At 40.5% G+C, this 24031-nt stretch overlaps 3 protein-coding genes across 3 annotated transcripts in view; 1 reads left to right on the top strand and 2 right to left on the bottom strand.

Moving 5' to 3' along the window:
* GART (phosphoribosylglycinamide formyltransferase, phosphoribosylglycinamide synthetase, phosphoribosylaminoimidazole synthetase) overlaps nucleotides 1–2526 on the bottom strand; it is a 45966-nt gene extending 43440 nt beyond the window's left edge. Inside the window, exon 1 of the mRNA XM_011950059.1 lies at nucleotides 2330–2526. The gene's annotated coding sequence lies outside the window, so the exon portion shown is untranslated. The remainder of the gene's footprint in view (nucleotides 1–2329) is intronic.
* The window catches only part of SON (SON DNA binding protein), a 44400-nt gene that overhangs the window by 7586 nt on the left and 12783 nt on the right, over nucleotides 1–24031 (top strand). The window contains exons 2-7 of the mRNA XM_011950047.1: nucleotides 2840–3420; nucleotides 6463–6629; nucleotides 8915–14767; nucleotides 16533–16693; nucleotides 18600–18746; nucleotides 18954–19142. Coding sequence (XP_011805437.1) covers nucleotides 3344–3420; nucleotides 6463–6629; nucleotides 8915–14767; nucleotides 16533–16693; nucleotides 18600–18746; nucleotides 18954–19142 — 6594 coding nt within the window. The 5' untranslated portion in view covers nucleotides 2840–3343. The remainder of the gene's footprint in view (nucleotides 1–2839; nucleotides 3421–6462; nucleotides 6630–8914; nucleotides 14768–16532; nucleotides 16694–18599; nucleotides 18747–18953; nucleotides 19143–24031) is intronic.
* The window catches only part of DONSON (downstream neighbor of SON), a 28716-nt gene continuing 23605 nt past the window's right edge, over nucleotides 18921–24031 (bottom strand). The window contains exons 12-13 of the mRNA XM_011950048.1: nucleotides 20108–20320; nucleotides 18921–19074 (exon numbers count right to left, since the gene is read on the bottom strand). The gene's annotated coding sequence lies outside the window, so the exon portion shown is untranslated. The remainder of the gene's footprint in view (nucleotides 19075–20107; nucleotides 20321–24031) is intronic.

Below are 24031 nucleotides of genomic sequence, written 5' to 3'. Positions count from 1 at the left end.
TGAAACACAAACATTGATGTCCTTGTTTGCTCTGCTGGTAGAATACAATTTTTATCTTTGACTTAGTTTCAGTTTATTTGATTCAGTTTCTTAGTATCAGGAATTTGAGTATGCATTTTTATTAAACAGTTGTGTAAAAACATCCATCCCACTTAAACTGCAGTGGGTGAAGAGGAATCATTGCGTGAATACTTAGCGTTTTTGGAATTGATTAATTGATGTTTAGAAATGAAGGATTTCATTACCTTGATTTAGTTCTGGAATCAAGTTTGTAATATGGTTTGTTCTTCTCTTTTTTGGGGGGGAACTTTAGCTGTGCTAAAGTAAATAAAGTTCATGACTCTCACAGACTTTAGCTATCCTTAGATTCATGGCTCTAATAACCTTGATTGAAGTATAACTTAGCTAACATTTTGTATTATGAAACAATAGAAAATGATTAGTTCTGCTTCAGCTATGTCAAGTGTTGATTTGTTGATTTATTTTTTTCTGTAGTCTTAATGGCTCAGATTTCTGATGAGCTTTTTTTGGGATCCCTAAGATTTATCTAATCTGATATTGGCATTAGAGTAAATAAATCTCATTTGGTTGTTAAAGTTGAATACTCCCATCTCTTTAAGAGGGTATGTAAATTCAGACCTTCTTAAATTATAAATTAAGGACTAAGAATTTCCTGTCTAAAATCAGTATTCTTTTCTAAAATAGAAACATTTAAAAAGTTATTTTTTAGTGGTTTGAGAATAGTATTGGGGGAAAATGTTATTATTATTAGAATGTAACATAGGCATGATAAGGTAAAATTTGAGTTCTCTATGAATATTTTATATTTGTTGTTCAGATATTTTTATACTCTATAGAAGCAGTCATTAACCTTTGCTGAAAGCTTATTCCGCGCCAGGCATTGTTTGATGTACTTTGCATATTTTAACTCACTTTATCCTCTAACTCTAGAAGACACAACACATGTGTCAGTAATTTGGCCAAGACCATTAACCTAGTAGTGATGAATTGATTGAGGATTCAAAAGTGGCAGTCTGTTCAGAGCCAGTGCCATATTGCTTCCTGTGTGAACAAGGGTTACTAATCGCAAAAGTTATATTATGTGGATTTTTTAATAGGAACTGTAGCAACTAATAACATGAAATATATTCCTTGACGAAAGTAGTTTAAAAGTAATTTTGCTATAATTTTAGAGCTGGAGGAAATAATTATTTTAATAGAATTTCATGAAACATATCTTAATGTAATTCAAAGTAAGTTTTGGTGTTAAACTAATAATTTATTTTTAAACCAGGCATTAGTTGTGGAAAGAAGTATCAGAAAAGTAGTAGTCTCCAGGATGTTTTATGAAAAATAGTTTATTGGGTAACTTTTAATTTAATGTGAGGTGTTATACTGTGGGTTTTTTTTTTTTTTTTTTTTTTAAGACAGAGTCTCGCTCTGTCGATGAGGCTGGAGGGCAGTGGCGTGATCTCGGCTCACTGCAACCTCAGCCTCCCGAGTTCAAGCGATTCTCCTGCCTCACAGCCTCCCAAGTAGCTGGGATTACAGGCGTGCGCCGCCACGCCTGGCCAATTTTTGTATTTTTAGTAGCGACGGGGTTTCACTATGTTGGCCAGGTTGGTCTCCAACTCCTGACCTCCAGTGGTCAACCCACCTTGGCCTCTCAAAGTGCTGGGATTATATCACATCCGGCCAGAAACAAACAGACGTTTAAATCTAGAGCAAATGTTACATCTTCAGTTTGAATATACCAGTAGAGTGGGAAAATTCTCTTGTTTAATGAAAATAGCGTTACGACCCAGTAGTGAGGACGCCTGGGCTCCAGAGTCACACACAGCGCCTTGGCCTGGGTAGAGACCCTGCCCCACACTAGCAGGGGACTCTGGGGGACTTCACTAACCTTGGGCCTCATTCATCAGAATGGGTACCATAAGGAGAATAAGACAGGCAAATAAAGCCATATCGGAGGATACGGAGAATAAAGCAGAAATCAATTACAAAATTAACCAAGTAATCTGTTAGAGACAACGGGTGCATAAAGAGAAAATCTGACAAAGTACACCAATTTAGGGTTATGTTCTAAAAATGCATAAAGACACAAAAAGGCCTTGACATCTTAGAAAACAGGAAGAGCAAAAGAGCAAACAGAAACTTCACCTAACAGTAACAAGGGAAAAGCACATGGCCAACCCCCACCCACCGCATTTACAAACAACACGAAAATTTCCACAAATCAGTTTCTACGGTTTCACTCAGTTCCCGATCTTAAATCCCCAAACCAAAGAATAAGCGCGCTCTGTGTAAAAGCTGAGGGGGCTTTACGCACCGACACCAGGCTGCCACCTGGCTCTCGCTCACCCGCTCGCCGGAAGTGGGCCCACTGGGACCGGCGCGGGACCAGCGCGGCACCGCCCCTCACCGCCCCGCCCCGCGGCGGCTTCCCTGCCCCATTGGTCCGCGCGGTCCTGGGTCTCCGCGGCGAGAATCTAGTCGGATTCCCTCCCGCCCTGGGCGCGGGCTGACTGCTCCCCAGCCAAGACACCCAAGCCCTAGCACGTTTATAATGTGACAGTGGTATGGGGTGCCACGCAGTGTTTCCAGGAGCTCCGAGGGAGAGCGCCAAAATGCTAAACCCATTCTTAGCCAATTGTGCGCCGCTCACGAGTCAGAGCTGACCAGCTACCGCGGAAAAATCTCCTGACACGCCTGACTCCTGATGAGAGTAAAATAAACCAGGCTTTGAATGCCGGTCACTTAGGACATCCGGCCTAAAATGAGGCTGGTTATACGACGCACTGGGGGAGACACAGGGCTACAGCGAGTTCTTCCTTCGCAGCCCAGCGGGGGCGGGGGTTGAAAAATTTTCTCCCGGATGCATATCCCTATCGAAACCGAACTTGGCGCCACCTGCGAGCGCCTGGAAGCCCTATGTTAAACACTGGGTTGCCCTTCTTGCTCTTCTTCCTCCTGGCCTTTAATTTCAGGCGTTTAGCAAGCCTCTTAAGGCTTCCAAACACTGCTGGGTACTGACAACTTGGGCGGCCACAGTCGCCTCAAGAGAGACGGCTCCTGTAATGGCGCCTGCGTCAGACACTAACATGGCGGACATAGTCGTGCGCGGCGCAAACGTCAGCACCTCTACCCCAGCCGCTCAGAAACAGCGGAGGAGAGCAGGGCCGTGCTCACTGATTGGCCCCTCGGTGGAGCGGGCCGGACCGGGCGTTCCCTTTGGAGCCAATCAGAAAGGCGAGAGACCGAATTGGCCGCTGCGCCTCCTCCCGAGGCATGCTGGGAGCCTGGAGGACTAGCGAGGAGGAGTTGAGAGAACGGAGCGGACGCCATGGCGACCAACATCGAGCAGATTTTTAGGTCTTTCGTGGTCAGCAAATTCCGGGAAATTCAACAGGAGCTTTCCAGGTAAACGCCTCCCAGATTCTTCTGCTCCCAGCGGACCGTTAGGGCCTCACCTAGCCTTCTTTGGCATCTTTCTTCGGAGACGCCGTCGTTCCTCGGCTCAGGCCCCGCTAGGGCCCCGCCTGGGCCTGGGATCCATTTTCCGGGCCCCCCCCAACCGCCCCCCCAGCCGCTCCCTTCCTTTCCCCTCGAAGAACTTCGCCTTTTCCGAGGTAATCCCAGGCTCCCTGTTTTAGAACCGAGTTAAGATGCTCACCCTTCTCCCCTGTTTGGTTCCCCCCTGCCGTTTAGCTCCTCGTAGGCCCGGTTGTCCGCCAGGGACGGGCCTAGTTCCTTCCTCAGCTCCTCCTCCGCCGCCGCGTATCCCCTCCCCCTCTCCGCCTCCGCGGATTTTGCCGGCCGGTGCCTGTGACCGGAAAGGGTCTCTAACGGCCGTTTCTTGGGTAATCTTAAATCCTCTTTATTATTGCGAGCTTCAGACCGCTTGGGGGTCTGGATCTATTAATAAGATTATTCGGGGCCTAGTGTCCTGTAGTGTCTCTCAGCCGTTATAATAGTTAAATGTTTCAATTAAAACTATCTCAGACTAATATTTGCTGCTTTGTTAAAATACTCGAGAAGACGATGGAAGGGGACTTTGAAATGGTAGTGATTAATTACAGCAAGTGAAAGTGGACTTTGTGTATAGGTCTGTTGTTTTCTTGCTACCCCTGCCCCAGTTGACACGCTATTTTTGTCGTTGCTGGTAGACTTTACATAATTTGCGCTTGGCTTCACAAAATTTGAAGGCGAAGAGATTGTTAAGGAAATGGTTGTTTAGTTAGGAAAATAGTGTATCATGTTCAGCGGTTGTCTTTCGGTATTTGCTTTGTATAAGATACTCAGTTCTTTAAAGTACAGAGGTAGAAAAGAGATCTTGAAACGTAAATGTTCCGAGTTCAAATGTTTTTAATTGTATTTTAAAAGTTGAGTGCAAGAGCAGTACGTGAATTTGAAAATGGGCCGAAAACCAGTTGTAAGTACCCAAAGTAATACAGGATGATTAGGGCAATGATGTATTATTGCTAGAATTATCACTTTTGCAGAATCTCTTGTTTTTTAAGTGGAAATAGATCCACTCACATTGCTTTTTAAATTTCTGTGATATTGCTAGTAGTGTTTTAGGATGAGAAGAGACCCGAGCTAAGAGAATATAATTTTCCTGACAAATCTTGCTGGATGCTTTAAGTAGTTGTTTGCTTAATTTAACAAGCTGTGTTTTTGTAACTTTTAAAAGCTAATCTTTCCTTTAGAAAATGAGTGTTTTATTACAGAGAATTTAGAAGTAATGAAAAAGGAGAAAAAACTCACATTATTGATATTCTTATGTCATTTTTCCCCCCATGTATTGTGTGATATGTGATCATCTTGTTTTGTATTGATCATTTTTCCAGCTAATACGTTGTGAACAAGTTTGTCCCTCCCATTCTGTCTTTTGGACTTCTTCATGGCTGCATAGAATCCCATTGTAGGAATATATTGTTGCATATTTAGGTGGTTTGAAATTTTCATTGCTTTTCAGTAAATGCAGTTTAACAATTGGTAGCTTTAAGATGAAATCATTACTTCCTTGTAGATTAACTTTTGAAACCATAATTTTCTGATTTTCAGATTTGTCATAATTATGTATAAGTGCTTAGGAATATTGTAAAATAAAGTGCTACAGAAAAGAATATCTAAAAATAATATTAGACAAAGCACTTTATTACTAGAGGAATATGCAGTTTCTCTTCAAGCAACACACAATGCGTTATCAGTCTGCAAACAAGTTTTTGATTATTTGTCATTTCAGTGAGCTATTTTTTTTCTCAATCTGCTTTTATGTAAATTAGAGTATTGAGGCTGACAGTTAAAAACAAGTTATCGGACTTCTGTTATAGATGGTGTGTAAGAATATGGCCTCTGGTTTGAGTACCAGCTTCACCTCTTAGTAGCTGTGTGACCTTCAGCTAAGTTTCTTCATTTATAAAAGAATAATAGTGGTGATCTTAGAGTTTTGTTAGGATTACATGAGTTAATGTAGAACAGTACGACACTAGCTAGTAGTCAATAAATGTTAATTATTATAATTATACAATTCATTGTATTAGAAAACCAGATATTCCTTAATAACATTTAGGTAACCTACTGAATTTTTTTTGGTTTTTCATCATTCAGACTTTTATCAGGTAGTGGAGCATAATTGTTTTATGTGTTTTCATTTAGCTAAAATTGAAGTTAAAATCAAACTGTTGCTGAAATTATTTGATTTTTCAAAATTTTGCAAATTCACAGGAAAATAGTAAAAATTACTGGGCGAATGACATGTTCTTAACCTATTTAAGGATTTCTCTGGCCCTGTGAATGGAAAACGTGTTAAGCCATCTATGCTTTTACTGTTGGTATAAATGCCACTTGTTTTATGTGAGTGTTTTAAACCACGGTTCTTGATAATTGTGTAAAAATTACATAAATTATTTTCCTTTTTAAGTTTAGTGGCATTCAGTAACAATGTAAGCCTGCATAGAGGTTACAGGTTGCCCTTTTTATTCAGTGTGCCTGTGGCTAGCTTTTATGTTCCTTGATACTATTGATGGTGATTGTGATTTATGCACAGGTGTGGCTTTAATGTAGCCATGGTTTCTACCATAATGTTAGGCCACATGTTTTGATTTATAACTGGGCTCTTATTAATTTTTCTCCCCTAAGAGAAATATGTGGGCAACCCAAAAGCCTAAAGTTAGATTTCTGAAATTATTTCGTTTAAATAAGAGTGTACTTAGAAACCTGTTTTAAAGAGTTTTTCTTAATTTTCATAGTTCTGAAAACTTTAATTGTATAAAGTGAAATGTCCTAAATATAAGTAGATCCTGTTAAGGATGCATTATTAGTGGTGAATATCTAAAATAGGAAAAAGGTAAAACGTCTGACCGTCAGTACAGCATGATTATTGTAATTAATTGGATTACTTTTTTAATTAATGGTATAACAAAATATTAATGAATTTCGATAACTTTTCATGTCAAGTGGAAGGAATGAAGGCCAGCTGAATGGTGAAACAAATACACCCATTGAAGGAAACCAGGCGGGTGATGCAGCTGCCTCTGCCAGGAGTCTACCAAATGAAGAAATAGTGCAGAAGATAGAGGAAGTACTTTCTGGGGTCTTAGATACAGAACTACGATATAAGCCAGGTAAGTTGGAGATAATTAACTGTCTCAAAAATTTTCTTTTAAGATTTTTTTGAAATTTGAAGGTTAATATTAGTTTTTGACTTCAGTATTTAAGATATTTATTAAATTAAAAACTTCAGGCTGGGTGCAGTGGCTCATGCCTGTAATCCCAGATCTTTGGGAGGCTGAGGTGGGTGGATCACCTGAGGTCAGGAGTTCGAGACCAACCTGGCCAACGGGGAGAAACCCCATCTCCACTAAAAATACAAAAATTAGCCGGGTGTGGTGGTGGGTGTCTGTAATCCCAGCTACTGGAAGCTGAGGCAGGAGAATTGCATGAACCCAGGAGGCGAAGTTTGCAGTGAGCTGAGATTTTTATTTTTTTTTTGAAACTCCGTCTCAAAACAAAAAAAAATTCAGTAAATTTAAGCTTTTTAAAAATTGATTTAATGAAGACTTTCTTGTTTAAATTCTCCATGCTTCCATTGAAACACAAACATTGATGTCCTTGTTTGCTCTGCTGGTAGAATACAATTTTTATCTTTGACTTAGTTTCAGTTTATTTGATTCAGTTTCTTAGTATCAGGAATTTGAGTATGCATTTTTATTAAACAGTTGTGTAAAAACATCCATCCCACTTAAACTGCAGTGGGTGAAGAGGAATCATTGCGTGAATACTTAGCGTTTTTGGAATTGATTAATTGATGTTTAGAAATGAAGGATTTGGCCACAAAAATAACAGTCATTACCTTGATTTAGTTCTGGAATCAAGTTTGTAATATGGTTTGTTCTTCTCTTTTTTGGGGGGGAACTTTAGCTGTGCTAAAGTAAATAAAGTTCATGACTCTCACAGACTTTAGCTATCCTTAGATTCATGGCTCTAATAACCTTGATTGAAGTATAACTTAGCTAACATTTTGTATTATGAAACAATAGAAAATGATTAGTTCTGCTTCAGCTATGTCAAGTGTTGATTTGTTGATTTATTTTTTTCTGTAGTCTTAATGGCTCAGATTTCTGATGAGCTTTTTTTGGGATCCCTAAGATTTATCTAATCTGATATTGGCATTAGAGTAAATAAATCTCATTTGGTTGTTAAAGTTGAATACTCCCATCTCTTTAAGAGGGTATGTAAATTCAGACCTTCTTAAATTATAAATTAAGGACTAAGAATTTCCTGTCTAAAATCAGTATTCTTTTCTAAAATAGAAACATTTAAAAAGTTATTTTTTAGTGGTTTGAGAATAGTATTGGGGGAAAATGTTATTATTATTAGAATGTAACATAGGCATGATAAGGTAAAATTTGAGTTCTCTATGAATATTTTATATTTGTTGTTCAGATATTTTTATACTCTATAGAAGCAGTCATTAACCTTTGCTGAAAGCTTATTCCGCGCCAGGCATTGTTTGATGTACTTTGCATATTTTAACTCACTTTATCCTCTAACTCTAGAAGACACAACACATGTGTCAGTAATTTGGCCAAGACCATTAACCTAGTAGTGATGAATTGATTGAGGATTCAAAAGTGGCAGTCTGTTCAGAGCCAGTGCCATATTGCTTCCTGTGTGAACAAGGGTTACTAATCGCAAAAGTTATATTATGTGGATTTTTTAATAGGAACTGTAGCAACTAATAACATGAAATATATTCCTTGACGAAAGTAGTTTAAAAGTAATTTTGCTATAATTTTAGAGCTGGAGGAAATAATTATTTTAATAGAATTTCATGAAACATATCTTAATGTAATTCAAAGTAAGTTTTGGTGTTAAACTAATAATTTATTTTTAAACCAGGCATTAGTTGTGGAAAGAAGTATCAGAAAAGTAGTAGTCTCCAGGATGTTTTATGAAAAATAGTTTATTGGGTAACTTTTAATTTAATGTGAGGTGTTATACTGTGGGTTTTTTTTTTTTTTTTTTGGACAGAGTCTTGCTCTGTCGCCCAGGCTGGAGTACAGTGGTGCAATCTCAGCTCACTGCAACCTCCACCTGCTGGGTTCAAGTGATTCTCCCACCTCAGCCTCCCAAATAGCTGGGACTACAGGTGCGTGTCACCATGCCCGGCTAATTTTTGTATTTCTAGTAGAGACAGGGTTTCACCATGCTGGCCAGGCTGGTTTTGAACTCCTGACTTCGTGATTCACCTGCCTCAGCCTCTCAAAGTGCTGACATTACAGGTGTGAGCCACTGCACCTGGCCTGTACTATGGTGTTTTAACATGGAATGTAAATATGGGCTTATATAATTTAATCTAACTCTAGTTTGGGGAATGTCTGACAAAATTAATTTCTATTACTTTCAGACTTGAAAGAGGCCTCCAGAAAAAGTAGATGTGTATCTGTACAAACAGATCCTACTGATGAAATTCCCACTAAAAAGTCAAAGAAGCATAAAAAGCATAAAAACAAAAAGAAGAAAAAGAAGAAAGAAAAGGAAAAAAAATATAAAAGACAGCCAGAAGAATCTGAGTCAAAGACGAAATCTCATCATGATGGGAACATAGATTTAGAATCTGATTCCTTTTTAAAGTTTGATTCTGAACCTTCAGCTATGGCGCTGGAGCTTCCTACAAGAGCATTTGGCCTATCTGAGACCAATGAATCCCCTGCAGTTGTGCTAGAACCTCCTGTAGTATCAGTGGAGATACCAGAGCCACACATCTTAGAAACTCTGAAGCCAGCTACAAAAACTGCAGAACTGTCAGTTCCATCTACATCAGTAATCTCAGAGCAGTCAGAGCAGTCTGTGGCAGTAACGCCAGAACCATCCATGACAAAGATTCTGGATTCCTTTGCAACAGCACCAGTGCCTACTACAACAGTGGTGTTGAAGTCATCTGAGCCAGTCGTAACAATGTCAGTGGAGTATCAGATGAAGTCTGTGCTGAAGTCTGTGGAGAGCACATCTCCAGAGCCATCAAAGATCATGTTGGTAGAGCCCCCAGTAGCAAAAGTGTTAGAGCCTGCAGAAACCCTTGTGGTATCATCAGAGACACCTACTGAGGTGTACCCTGAGCCAAGCACATCAACAACAATGGATTTTCCAGAGTCATCTGCAATTGAAGTGCTAAGATTGCCAGAGCAGCCTGTAGACGCACCATCGGAGATTGCAGATTCATCCATGACAAGACCGCAGGAGTTGCCGGAGCTGCCTAAGACCACAGCGTTGGAGCTGCAGGAGTCGTCGGTGGCCTCAGCGATGGAGTTGCCGGGGCCACCTGCGACCTCCATGCCGGAGTTGCAGGGGCCCCCTGTGACTCCAGTGCCGGAGTTACCTGGGCCCTCTGCTACCCCGGTGCCAGAGTTGCCAGGGCCCCTTTCTACCCCAGTGCCTGAGTTGCCAGGGCCCCCTGCGACAGCAGTGCCTGAGTTGCCAGGGCCCTCTGTGACACCAGTGCCACAGTTGTCGCAGGAATTGCCAGGGCTTCCAGCACCATCCATGGGGTTGGAGCCACCACAGGAGGTACCAGAGCCACCTGTGATGGCACAGGAGTTGCCAGGGCTGCCTTTGGTGACAGCAGCAGTAGAGTTGCCAGAGCAGCCTGCGGTAACAGTAGCAATGGAGTTGACCGAACAACCTGTGACGACGACAGAGTTGGAGCAGCCTGTGGGGATGACAACGGTGGAACATCCTGGGCATCCTGAGGTGACAACGGCAACAGGGTTGCTGGGGCAGCCTGAGGCAACGATGGTGCTGGAGTTGCCAGGACAGCCAGTGGCAACGACAGCGCTGGAGTTGCCGGGGCAGCCTTCGGTGACTGGGGTGCCAGAGTTGCCAGGGCTGCCTTCGGCAACTAGGGCACTGGAGTTGTCGGGGCAGCCTGTGGCAACTGGGGCACTAGAGTTGCCTGGGCCGCTCATGGCAGCTGGGGCACTGGAGTTCTCGGGGCAGTCTGGGGCAGCTGGAGCACTGGAGCTTTTGGGGCAGCCTCTGGCAACAGGGGTGCTGGAGTTGCCAGGGCAGCCTGGGGCGCCAGAGTTGCCTGGGCAGCCCGTGGCAACTGTGGCGCTGGAGATCTCTGTTCAGTCTGTGGTGACAACATCGGAGCTGTCAACGATGACCGTGTCGCAGTCCCTGGAGGTGCCCTCGACGACAGCGCTGGAATCCTATAATACGGTAGCACAGGAGCTGCCTACTACATTAGTGGGGGAGACTTCTGTAACAGTAGGAGTGGATCCCTTGATGGCCCCAGAATCCCATATATTAGCTTCTAACACCATGGAGACCCATATATTAGCATCCAACACCATGGACTCCCAAATGCTAGCGTCCAACACCATGGACTCCCAGATGCTAGCATCCAACACCATGGACTCCCAGATGTTAGCGTCTAGCACCATGGACTCCCAGATGTTAGCAACTAGTACCATGGACTCCCAAATGTTAGCAACTAGCTCCATGGACTCCCAGATGTTAGCAACTAGCACTATGGACTCCCAGATGTTAGCAACCAGTTCCATGGACTCCCAGATGTTAGCAACCAGCTCCATGGACTCCCAGATGTTAGCAACCAGCTCCATGGACTCCCAGATGTTAGCAACCAGCTCCATGGACTCCCAGATGTTAGCAACCAGCACCATGGATTCTCAGATGTTAGCAACCAGCACCATGGACTCCCAGATGTTAGCAACTAGCTCAATGGATTCCCAGATGTTAGCATCTGGCACTATGGACTCTCAAATGTTAGCTTCTGGCACCATGGATGCCCAGATGTTAGCGTCTGGTACCATGGATGCCCAGATGTTAGCGTCTAGTACCCAAGATTCTGCTATGTTGGGTTCAAAATCTCCTGATCCCTATAGGTTAGCTCAGGATCCTTACAGGTTAGCTCAGGATCCCTATAGGTTGGGCCATGACCCCTATAGATTAGGTCATGATGCTTACAGGTTAGGACAGGACCCTTATAGATTAGGCCATGATCCCTACAGACTAACTCCTGATCCCTACAGGATGTCACCTAGACCCTATAGGATAGCACCCAGGTCCTATAGAATAGCACCCAGGCCATATAGGTTAGCACCTAGACCCCTGATGTTAGCATCTAGACGTTCTATGATGATGTCCTATGCTGCAGAACGTTCCATGATGTCATCTTACGAACGCTCTATGATGTCTTATGAGCGGTCTATGATGTCCCCTATGGCTGAGCGCTCTATGATGTCAGCCTACGAGCGCTCTATGATGTCAGCCTACGAGCGCTCTATGATGTCCCCTATGGCTGAGCGCTCTATGATGTCAGCTTATGAACGCTCTATGATGTCAGCTTATGAACGCTCCATGATGTCCCCAATGGCTGATCGATCTATGATGTCCATGGGTGCCGACCGGTCTATGATGTCGTCATACTCTGCTGCTGACCGGTCTATGATGTCATCGTACTCTGCAGCTGACCGATCTATGATGTCATCTTATACTGCTGATCGTTCAATGATGTCTATGGCTGCTGATTCTTACACCGATTCTTACACTGACACATATACAGAGGCATATATGGTGCCACCTTTGCCTCCTGAAGAGCCCCCAACAATGCCACCGTTGCCACCTGAGGAGCCACCAATGACACCACCGTTGCCTCCTGAGGAACCACCAGAGGGTCCAGCATTGCCCACTGAGCAGTCAGCATTAACAGCTGAAAATACGTGGCCTGCAGAGGTGCCATCATTACCTTCTGAAGAGTCTGTATCGCAGCCTGAGCCTCCTGTGAGTCAAAGTGAGATTTCAGAGCCTTCAGCAGTGCCTACTGATTATTCAATGTCAGCATCAGATCCCTCAGTTTTAGTATCAGAGGCTACTGTGACTGTTCCAGAACCACCGCCAGAGCCAGAATCTTCAATTACATCAACACCTGTAGAATCTGCGGTAGTAGCAGAAGAACATGAAGTTGTTCCAGAGAGACCAGTGACTTGTATGGTATCTGAAACTCCCACAATGTCAGCTGAACCAACTGTGCTAGCATCAGAGCCTCCTGTTTTGTCAGAGAGAGCAGAAACATTTGAATCCATGAGAGCCTCAGGACATGTTGCCTCAGAGGTATCTACATCCTTGTTGGAGCCAGCAGTAACTACTCCAGTGCTGGCAGAGAGCATTCTGGAGCCTCCAACCATGACTGTCCCAGAGTCTTCGGCTATGGCTGTCCTGGAGTCTTCGGCTGTGGCCGTCCTGGAGTCTTCGACTGTGACTGTCCTGGAGTCTTCGACTGTGACTGTTCTGGAGCCTTCGGTTGTGACTGTCCCGGAGCCTTCTGTTGTAGCTGAGCCAGACTATATTACCATTCCTGTGCCAGTTGTTTCTGCGCTGGAGCCTTCTGTGCCTGTCCTGGAACCAGCGGTGTCAGTCCTTCAGCCTTCTATGATTGTTTCAGAATCATCTGTTTCTGTCCAGGAGTCTACTGTGACAGTTTCAGAGCCTGCTGTCACTGTCTCAGAGCAGACTCAAGTAATACCAACTGAGGTGGCTATAGAGTCCACACCAATGATACTAGAATCTGGTATCATGTCATCACATGTTATGAAAGGAATTAATCTACCCTCTGGTGATCAAAATCTTGCTCCAGAGATTGGCATGCAGGAGATTGCTTTGCATTCAGTTGAAGAGCCACATGCTGAGGTACACCTGAAAAGTGACTCTTACGAAAGTGAACATGGTGTAAATATAGACCTTAATATAAATAATCATTTAATTGCTAAAGAAATGGAACATAATACAGTGTGTGCTGCTAGTACTAGTCCTGTTGGGGAAATTGGTGAAGAGAAAATTTTGCCCACCAGTGAGACTAAAGAGTGCACAGTATTGGATACCTACCCTGGTGTTAGTGAAGCTGATGCAGGAGAAACTCTATCTTCTACTGGTACTCTTGCTCTGGAACCTGATGCAACAGGAACTAGTAAGGGTATTGAATTTATCACAACATCTGCTCTCAGTTCAGTTAATAAATATGATATTGATGTATCTTTAACTACTCAAGATACTGAACATGACATGGTAATTTCTACCAGTCCTAGTGGTGGTAGTGAAGCTGACATTGAAGGGCCTTTGCCTGCTAAAGATATTCATCTTGATTTACCATCTAATAATAACCTTGTTAGTAAGGATACAGAAGAACCATTACCTGTAAAAGAGAGTGACCAGACGTTAGCAGCTCTGCTCAGCCCTAAAGAAAGTAGTGGAGGAGAAAAAGAAGTACCTCCCCCTCCTAAAGAGACACTGTCTGATTCAGGATTTTCTGCCAATATTGAGGATATTAATGAAGCAGATTTAGTGAGACCATTACTTCCTAAGGACATGGAACGTCTTACAAGCCTTAGAGCTGGCATTGAAGGACCTTTACTTGCAAGTGATGTTGGACGTGACAAATCTGTTGCCAGCCCGGTTGTAAGTAGTATGCCAGAAAGAGCTTCAGAGTCGTCTTCAGAGGAAAAGGATGATTATGAAATTTTTGTAAAAGTTAAGGACACTCATGAAAAAAGCAAGAAAAATAAGAACCGTGATAAGGGTGAGAAAGAGAAGAAAAGAGACTCTTCATTAAGATCTCGAAGTAAGCGTTCCAAATCTTCTGAACACAAATCACGCAAGCGTACCAGTGAATCTCGTTCTCGGGCAAGGAAGAGATCATCTAAGTCCAAGTCTCATCGCTCTCAAACACGTTCACGGTCACGTTCAAGACGCAGGAGGAGGAGCAGCAGATCAAGATCAAAGTCTAGAGGAAGACGATCTGTATCAAAAGAGAAGCGCAAAAGATCTCCAAAGCACAGATCCAAGTCTAGGGAAAGGAAAAGAAAAAGATCAAGCTCCAGGGATAACCGAAAGACAGTTAGAGCTCGAAGTCGAACCCCAAGTCGCCGGAGTCGGAGTCATACTCCAAGTCGTCGACGAAGATCTAGATCTGTGGGTAGGAGAAGGAGCTTTAGCATTTCCCCCAGCCGCCGGAGCCGCACCCCCAGCCGTCGGAGCCGCACCCCCAGCCGCCGGAGCCGCACCCCAAGCCGCCGGAGAAGATCAAGGTCTGTGGTAAGAAGACGAAGCTTCAGTATCTCACCAGTCAGATTAAGGCGATCAAGAACACCCTTGAGAAGAAGGTTTAGCAGATCTCCCATCCGTCGTAAAAGATCCAGGTCTTCTGAACGAGGCAGATCACCCAAACGTCTGACAGATTTGGGTGAGTCATTTTAAAATTTAATGGGATAGTGGTAGAAAATGTTTTAAACCTTAATTTTTTCTGATCTTGAGTGAAGTGAAATATTTACTTACTGGTTTAGGATAAATATTTCTGTCTTTAAGTTTTTATGATTAAATGGTACTATATTTAGGAAGTGCTGGGATCAGTGTATTGAAATTAGAGTTAAAAAGTCCTGTGTCGGAGTATGGTAGAATCAAGGTGTTTCCATACTTGAATGTTTTATTTTGTTTCAGTTATCTTGCCATAGCTAAAAATGGAAAGCAGAAGCAGATGTAGAACTCTAGCTAAATTAAAAACAAGCTAAGTATATGCTCAGATTGTTATTGTATGTGTTCTAACATACATCCTTGCAAGTAAACCTAAAATTACAATATTGCTTTTTAAATAAGTTAACATATCTTAAAATGGCATTATAGGACTGTTAAATGTTGGTGAAGGTAATTCTGATTGGTATAGTTGGTAATGGAAGTGAGTAAGGAATTTTGCATGTGGGGGTTATTTAACTGGGTAGGTGATACTAGCTAAATAAAGTTAAATATTTTAGATCAGAGTGATTTTTTAATAACCCATTCTGCTTTACTTTAAAAATAACTGCTCTAATTTCCCCTGATTTTAAGTAGTGTACAGAGGTGATTAAAACTTGATTGATATACATGATTACCTACAATATGTATGGATGATTTATCCTTATCCCAGTATACTGGACATTTCTAGGCCAGGATTGACTAAAGAAAAAGAGGTTAAGAGTAAAAAGGGAGAATCTGCATTCAGTTCAACAGAAGTTTTCTGAGTTCTTTTTTATTCACAGCAGAGGAACAGGATGTAATTCCTCAAGTGATTACAAGTTGGTGGAGGAGATATGGGTAAAATGCATATATGTCTCTCTTACCAAATAGTAACACTAAGAAAGAACAGAATGTAATTGCTATAATACTGATAGAGGTGAGGTACTTTAGGAACGCAGTGGGAAAAGGAATGTTAATTCTGACTTAATGACAACTTGTTGGATGAGGTGGCACTTAGGCTGGGCGCAGTGGCTCATGCCTGTAATCCCAGCACTTTGGGAGGCCGAGGCAGGTGGATCATCTGAGGTCAGGAGAGTCCAAGACCAGCCTGGCCAACATGGAGAAACCCCGTCTCTACTAAAAATACAAAAAATTAGCCGGGTATGGTGGCACATGCCTGTAGTCCCAGCTACTCGGGAGGCTGAGGCAGGAGAATCGCTTGAACCCGGGAGGTGGAGGTTGCAGTGAGCCAAGATGGCACCATTGTACTGCAGCCTGGGCAACAGAGTAAGACTGTCTCAAAAAAAAAAAAAAAAAAAGGCGGCACTTTAACTGGGGCTCAAAGAGTGATTTAAAGTGTCAGAACGAGAGTAGGGTCATGATAATTTTGTGAAATAAAATTGGCTTGGGTAGGTTTATATCTTAGAGTGTGTTTAGTAGGGTGATCATTATAGTTGTGTAGTAACCTATTGTAATATTCAAATGGGAAGCTCAATATGTGGACTCAATTCTTTGAATGAGGCCGCTGCTTAAAAACTTTGAGCCAGTAGTTTGATCACAGCTATAACAGCAGAATATTGATGCCTACAATTTTTTCCTGTTTTTTTTCTTTTTTATTAGATACTCAAGTTCTTCGATGGATCTAGGATGCCTTTAGTTTTGTTAGTATGTTAGACTTTTGGTGATACAAAATGTACAGCTTTTTAGGAAAACTGCAGCTTGTATTTTTCTTCTTACAGATAAGGCTCAATTACTTGAAATAGCCAAAGCTAATGCAGCTGCCATGTGTGCTAAGGCTGGTGTCCCTTTACCGCCAAACCTAAAGCCTGCACCTCCACCTACTATAGAAGAGAAAGTTGCTAAAAAGTCAGGAGGAGCTACTATAGAAGAACTAACTGAGGTAAGCTAGACAGAATTTGTTTTCATTCTTAAATGGATTATTCCAGTGATGTTGACTCTGGAGCGTGCCAAAACCCGAATTGTGGGCAGAACTGATAATGGCTGGCACCGAGTGGCCAAAACCCGAAATACAGATGTGGCAGCGGCAGAAGCTCTGTTTAGCAGGCCATTATCCGGGATGGCTAAGCTCCGCTAGCTAAAAGTTACTTCCCATTACTTTTGCTTTCCAGTTTTAGAAGCCAAACTGACTGAGGAGTGGGACGGTTCGTTTGAATGGAGGAGGTGTTGAGTGAGCAACACGCAGAAGCTCGCCTACAGTTTCGTTTCCATTCACGACGTGTTCACTGATCGCCACGAGTATACTGCATATACGCAAAGACACAGACAATCTTCAGAAATGATCTTTTGCCACCGGAGCTTGGAAATTAATAAGAATAGCTGGCCATTGCCTGAAAGGAACTTCTTTCGCATCAACATTTCGGGTTTTGGCTGTTTGGTACCAGCCATTGGCGATAATGGCCGGCCATTATCAGTTCTTCCTGCGGTTCGGGTTTTGGCAGTAACATATATATTTTAAACACACTTATTTTTGTTTTTAAAAGTTTGATCTTTTCAATTGAGGCTTTTTTGGGGCTTTGTTTTACTACTATTTTTTTGGTGTAGGTGGGAGGGGGGAGATGCTAAAATATTGCTGCTAGGATCCAGAAATACCACACTGTTTCATATATTGGAACTTGTTATTGGCTAGCCTTATGCCAGCCTGCCACTGTCAATATATTCTGTTCCCCTTGATTACAAGCTTAATATACTCTTGTGTTTTTGGCGAAATGAGCTTTTTATCCTATTGTAATATTTTCAATTGATAATAGATGTCATTAAATCTACTGCTTGTATAGAGACAGGTCTACCCAAATTTACTCTTGACCTTTTTATAAAACCAGGTAATGGAGTCTGTTCCTTTGTATCTCAGGAAGGAATTGACTTTGCTTTATGTATCAGACCTCATCAATTGCACCCTCTCCATCATGCCTTATTTTCCTAAGTTCTCCTCAACCCACAAAACATTTATGGAGAGACATGTTGCTATCTAATCCTGTTGCAAATGTTTCAGATCTTTTGTTTTGCCATACATTTGGGAAAATGTAAAGCTTCTGAATCTGTTTCCTCACTTAGATTTATTACAGTATGAATTACAACTTTTTTAAAAAAAAGTTGAGGGCCTTGTAAACGCTTCTATTGCTTATTTACCTAATTCAAGCTCCTTATCCAAAATGCTATGGACAGTTAATATTTTGCTGTTTCTGGCCCCATCTTCAGCCTTCTTGTCCTAAGTTTCTTCTCACCTTTTTACCACCACCTGAGTAGGATGACTTTTCCTTTCCCTTCCAGTCTTTGTTCTTCACTATGAAAATCTGGCTTAGAACTCTTCAAGGAATATTCCTTGATTCTCTAACTCTGCCTGACTCTATTCTCTCTCAAGCCTTTGTTCTTTTAGCACTTATGTACTCAGTTTGTATTATATCAGTTTGCACTTGTTAATTGTGTTGCTCTGTAAAAGTGTTCAATTATTTCATGTATATGTATTCCTTCTCTTGTACTAGATTGTAAGCTCCTTGAGAGCAGGGACCATGTCTTCTACTTCTTTTTTTTTTTTTTTTTTTGTATTCCCCAGACAGTGCCCAGTACAGTGCGCTCTCTGCACATAGTAGGTGCTCAATAAATGTTGTTGACTGACCAGCCAGAGTGTGTTTAAATATCAGTTAATATGCCAAGTTAATGGTTATCTATAACCTATCATGAATCTTGTTTAACTTTGGAAAGTTGCTTTTATGTGGTTTTGATTCTAAGAAATTACATGTTGTACATAAAGCGTAAGATTTATCTTTTGTTTGTTTTTACTTTTAAAGAAATGTAAACAGATCGCACAGAGTAAAGAAGATGATGATGTAATAGTGAATAAACCTCATGTTTCGGATGAAGAGGAAGAAGAACCTCCTTTTTATCATCATCCCTTTAAACTCAGTGAACCCAAACCTATTTTTTTCAATCTGAATGTGAGTATTAGTGCTTATGGATTGGTAAAACAGTGTAACTTGTAGAACTATTTAAATAAAACCCAAATCGAATTTAGTTTATTAATTTTTGTTTTAAATACTGTGAGAAATAATGTACAGTATCATTTCCTTCAGGTTATGTCGAAAATCTCAGAAACCATTTAATGCAGATACTGAGCTTTAATTAAGAAACACTTTATTTTTTAGATTGCTGCAGCAAAACCAACTCCACCAAAAAGCCAGGTAACATTAACAAAAGAATTCCCTGTATCATCTGGATCTCAACATCGGAAAAAAGAAGCAGATAGTGTTTATGGAGAATGGGTTCCTGTAGAGAAAAATGGTGAAGAAAACAAAGATGATGATAATGTTTTCAGCAGCAATTTGCCCTCAGAGGTAAGTAGGAGGAATATTATGTATTTTTCCTTTTTTATATCTGAATCTGCCATTTCATTGTTATTTTGTATCTGATTTGGATTCTGTTTCACTCTTCTTAGGGCCGGGTTAAACGGCAGGGCCGGGTTAGACGACAGATGAAACAACCCGCAGCTTCTCATTTGACAGTAACTCGATGCAATTCACTTTGTGGAACCAAGCCACAAAGTGAAAAGCATCGAATTGCAGAGAACAGTGTTATCACATCCCTACCCAACATTGGGCCCTCCCTGCACTTGTGGGAAGGTAGTCCAAGGTACAACTACTTAGCTTCCCGATTTGCTTCAAGGCTCTATAGCTCTAGATTTTGGTGGTAGCAAATTTATCGGGTGGAGGGATTGAGCGGAGAGGGGCAGATCCTCAGGTTCAACACAAGAACTGGATTGGAAAAGGTCATTGTAGGCTGATGTGAGCATCTTGGGTACATAGCCCATTGCCCTTAATGATGGTTTCTTACTGTTTCTCTGGGTTGTTTGTCAGATAGCCTTTAGTTTTAATTATTTTTCCTCCCCTTTGCTACCTTGGCCCTTTTAAATTCTTGTGTTTAACCTAATGCTCAGCCTTGGTACTCCATTCCCTTCTCCTTCCCCCCTTTGCTACTATTAAAAGTCAGAGAAGTGGAATTCACACGTTGAAATTTCCACGGGGCTATAGTTGTATCTTAATAATGCCAAGTGTCAAAACAACCCCATTAAAATGCCGCCTGGTTAAATAATGTGCTGCTAAATATAGTGCACATGAAAACAGCAAGACTGTATATATATGTAAATATATATATATATCTGTATCTTTGTATGTATCTCTGTATCTGTACCTTTGCTGTATCTTTTAATAAACAGTTTACTTTTATTTAACTTGTTGTGCAAAATCACGCTTGGGGGATCTGGGAGGGTGGAGTTTAATAGGGGGGTGGGAGTTTTAAATACTACAGATTAGTTGTCATCACCTCTTGCCCTTGGTTTCCAAAGCCCAGACTTTTGCCAAGGACTGGACTAGGTATCTGATGCCCATCTGGACATTTTTCTTGCAGTTCTTGGGTAGTAGGTCAGAGACACCTGTACTCTTCACGGCAGGTTCCCTTCCTTGGCTTGGCCATATCATCATCTTCCAGTAAACACCTCCAATTCAACAAATAAAACCTGTTTATAAGATCAGACAGTGAACAGAACCCAAATCAGAAGCTTTTGATAGCAGTACTTTTTTCCCCAAGCTATTCACAGGTGACATTTTCACTTTTTTTTTGTTTGACCTGCAGCATTTTGAGAGAACAAGTTCTATACAGTGAAGCTGGACATGATAACTAGCCAGTGCAACTTACAGTTACTGGTGATAATCTGTATTCCCATGGGATTCAACAAGTGAAGCAAGTTATGCCATCACCAGTTAAGAGAGAGAGAGTTGGTTTGGATATTTTAGTGAGACCATTTGAGTTGTTAATCCCCAAATCAGGCTACCTGCATATCTCAAGAGAGAAAGGTTAACTGACATTTGCAGCTGACATAATCTTCTTATAGCTGAATATAAACCATGATAAGAGGGTTGAACAGACTTACTTAGAAATCCTAATATGTATGCTTTTAGTAATTTCCTGCAGATTAAGCATTTGAAAAAGAATTGGGAAAAAAAATAGGTAGGGAGACAGTTTGTATGACAAATATTTTCCAGTGAAGTGAAGACCTAACAAATATTGCAGAATTCCAAGGGATCTTCCTGAGAAGATAAGTGAGCATAACTGTTTTGAATTTCTTCAGTTCAATCATGGGGAAAGTGTTTAGTAACTCCTGATGCTCACACTTTTTTGAGAGAGAGAGAGAGCGCGCGCATGTGTGTGTGTATGTATGTGTATTTGAAATTTAGTACTTAGCCATTTTCAGTCTCAACACTGGTGCCTTAGCCTTGTTTGTCATCAAAAGTTGTCAGATTTTAAAGGTTGAGGAGAATTATTATTAAATCTGGTGGGAAAAGTTGATAGAGAAAGGTACTCAAATAATGGTGACATTATTATTTTTTGTTAAAAAATTTTTTTCTTACCAAAGAAGAATCCTAGAAGGTAAAATTATTTTACAATTCTTTTCAAAGGGCTAAATGAATAAAGCAGATGATGTCTCTTGTGGGACGATATACGTAACTATTTGATATAAAACCTCTTTAAGCTACTTACAAGATTAGACTGAAAAGAACATACAGATTAATTCTAAAGAGAAGAATCCCAAAATACTAGGGCAAAGAGACAGGATTGCCTTTTGCTTTCATATCTGCACTTTCACTTGGCAATAATGTTAAAACATGTAGAGGAAATAGTCACAATTTAAAATGTTTAGTTGCGGTTATTTAGCTACCATCTAAATATACTATATTGTATATATAGAAGGTAAAAGTAATGCATTTATTATTTATACAGTTAGTGTTATATATACCAGTGTTGTGAAATACTTTTGGTAACATTTTATGGGAGCATTAACCCTTTTGATTTCTTGTTAGAGTTTGAAATAAAGGCTTCTAGAGTAAAAGGAGATAGTTCTTTTAAATGGTCAACCTTTGAAATGAATAGTAATTTTTATCTATATCTTTTTCATTTTAATAAATATAAATGGAGTTTGTGGTTCTTTGTTCTTGAGTATAAAACATTTAGGCAAAGATCACAGATTTTATCTCCATAAGAGGGCTGAATTAGCTTTGCTAATCCCTAATCCCACCAATTGTCTTGCATATGCATGCTCTTTGACATGAGTATGAATGGATAGACATTGTGGATGAAGCAGCATAAATTCATTTCTTATGGAAAAACAACTCATCAGACTGTGTGCGGTACTGCCATAGCATCGTCTTCATACTCAGAAACCAGCCAGCATCATCCTCAGTAAGGAGTGACTACAGAACTTTGACTGTATTTGTGTGAATTTGATTTATAAACAATGAAATTAAAAAGTTGGAAAACTAATATTTTAAAAATAGTCCTCAGGGGCATTAATTCTTGGTAATAAAGTTAGCAGAGGTTTATTGAGTAGAAGATTAGGATGTAATCTGACATAAGTGCAGTAATAACTCTACTCAACCATTACCATGGATTTAGTATCAATCAAATGTTTAGGGGTCCAGAGGTAGTATTGTTAAGGTCTAGTGAATGCTTAGATGTTAAGATCATCTTTATCTTAAGCAGTTTGCTGGTTTGTATTACCAAATCGTATTTCCACATTCCAATGGAATTAAATTTTTTTAAAATTTATAAGCTCTAAATGTATAGTAAAACTTGGAGTAAAATGAAAATTTTAATTGGAAATTAAACACATAGGTTCTGGCACTGCTAGAATGTGTAATATACAGCCTTGTTACTAATTCTTTTCTTCCTAGATTCTCTTATGTGGTTAATGCTGAATTTCTCTGAACCATTTAGTAGGTTATTTGTTTTCCCATTGTACTTCATTTAGTCTATTATACACTAGATAATTTTGTATGATACAATAAAAAGATTTGTAATTCACTTTTTAAAGCCAACCAAACACATAATGGGGACCTTCTGTGGCTTTAATTTTTGTAGTTGTCATTTTGCTCTTGTGTGCATTAACCTCTTTATATTTTAATATTTGCTAAATATTCTAAAGTCACGTTTTATATACAGGCCAGATGCTTTTACTTTAGGTTTATTTTCTTATAGTTTGCCTTTTATGCCTGCTTTTAAGATATCTGTGATTACCAATAATAGAAAATAATTTTCTGGTTGTAGGTATTTTCCTTATCTGACTCACCCCATCCTAACAATTATCTTTAGCTCTTTTATATCCTTTCACTGATATTCTAAGAAGTCTCTTAAGATACTTGTTCTTTTTATGTCAACAGTTGTGTTAACAAAAGGAGTAAATTGACTTTTAGAAGAATTTCCTAAATGAGAAATAAAAATGTAAAAGGCCCTTACATGTATAATATAGGTCATGAAATGCATGTTATATGGTACCAATTGCATTATATAATTTCATTATTCCTCAGTCACCTTTGTGGGTTTATAAGAAGTAGTTGTCTGCTTTGTTGCTGAGGGAGAAAGAGTGAAGAATTTGGGCAGTTTTTATTAACCTGATAATTGTAATTCAAGACACTTTTTATGTAAATTTCACCTTTTAGAGCAAAGGTGAAATGTCAGTAAACATTTCCCCCAATATTAGAATATTACTGCAGAATTATTTTTATACATTAGGTAACATGCTAGTCTGTAGTGTATTGGTAGAAACTAAGGCTTGTTGATGACAGCTTGATAATTGTATTCTACAGATTAAAGATTCTCTTTTTGCCAGTTTTTGGAGGGGCCTTTTACCATAATTTTGGTGCCTTTCTTGTATTTCCAGTTTCTGAATATTAAAGGATAGTTAAGATTCTAAAGCTCTGTTGTCCAATATAGCAGTTACTAGCCACTGAAAAATCAGGTTTTTAATCACACTAGTTACATTTCAAGTGCTCAGTAGTGATCACTGCAGGAAGTTGTACCGGGCAATGCTGCTGCTCTAAAGGGTAGCTGTGCTATTATGAGTGTTTCAATACTGCTAAGTAACATTGGGTCTGACCCTTAAAAATTGCTGCTTTGGGGATTGTATTGGCTTTTTATGCCTTATCGTATAACTTGTGTTACCTTGAACGGCTGGAAACAGGCTTTTTGATGTAAACTTTAGAGGATCCTTATGAGGTTAAGATAATCTTGATTCATTCTACTTTGAGTATGTTTTCGCATTTAAAAATAAAAATATGGCCAGGTGCAGTGGCTCACGCCTGTAATCCCAGAACTTTGGGAGGCCATGGCGGGCGGATCACTTGAGGTCAGGAGTTTGAGACCAGCCTGACCAACATGGAGAAACCCCGTCTCT

This window comes from Colobus angolensis, unplaced genomic scaffold, assembly GCF_000951035.1.
Source record: "Colobus angolensis palliatus isolate OR3802 unplaced genomic scaffold, Cang.pa_1.0 Scaffold300, whole genome shotgun sequence".
NCBI classification, from domain to species: domain Eukaryota; kingdom Metazoa; phylum Chordata; class Mammalia; order Primates; family Cercopithecidae; genus Colobus; species Colobus angolensis.
The sequence above is the reverse complement of the archived record's forward strand: the minus strand, read 5'-3'. Positions and strand labels throughout refer to the sequence as shown.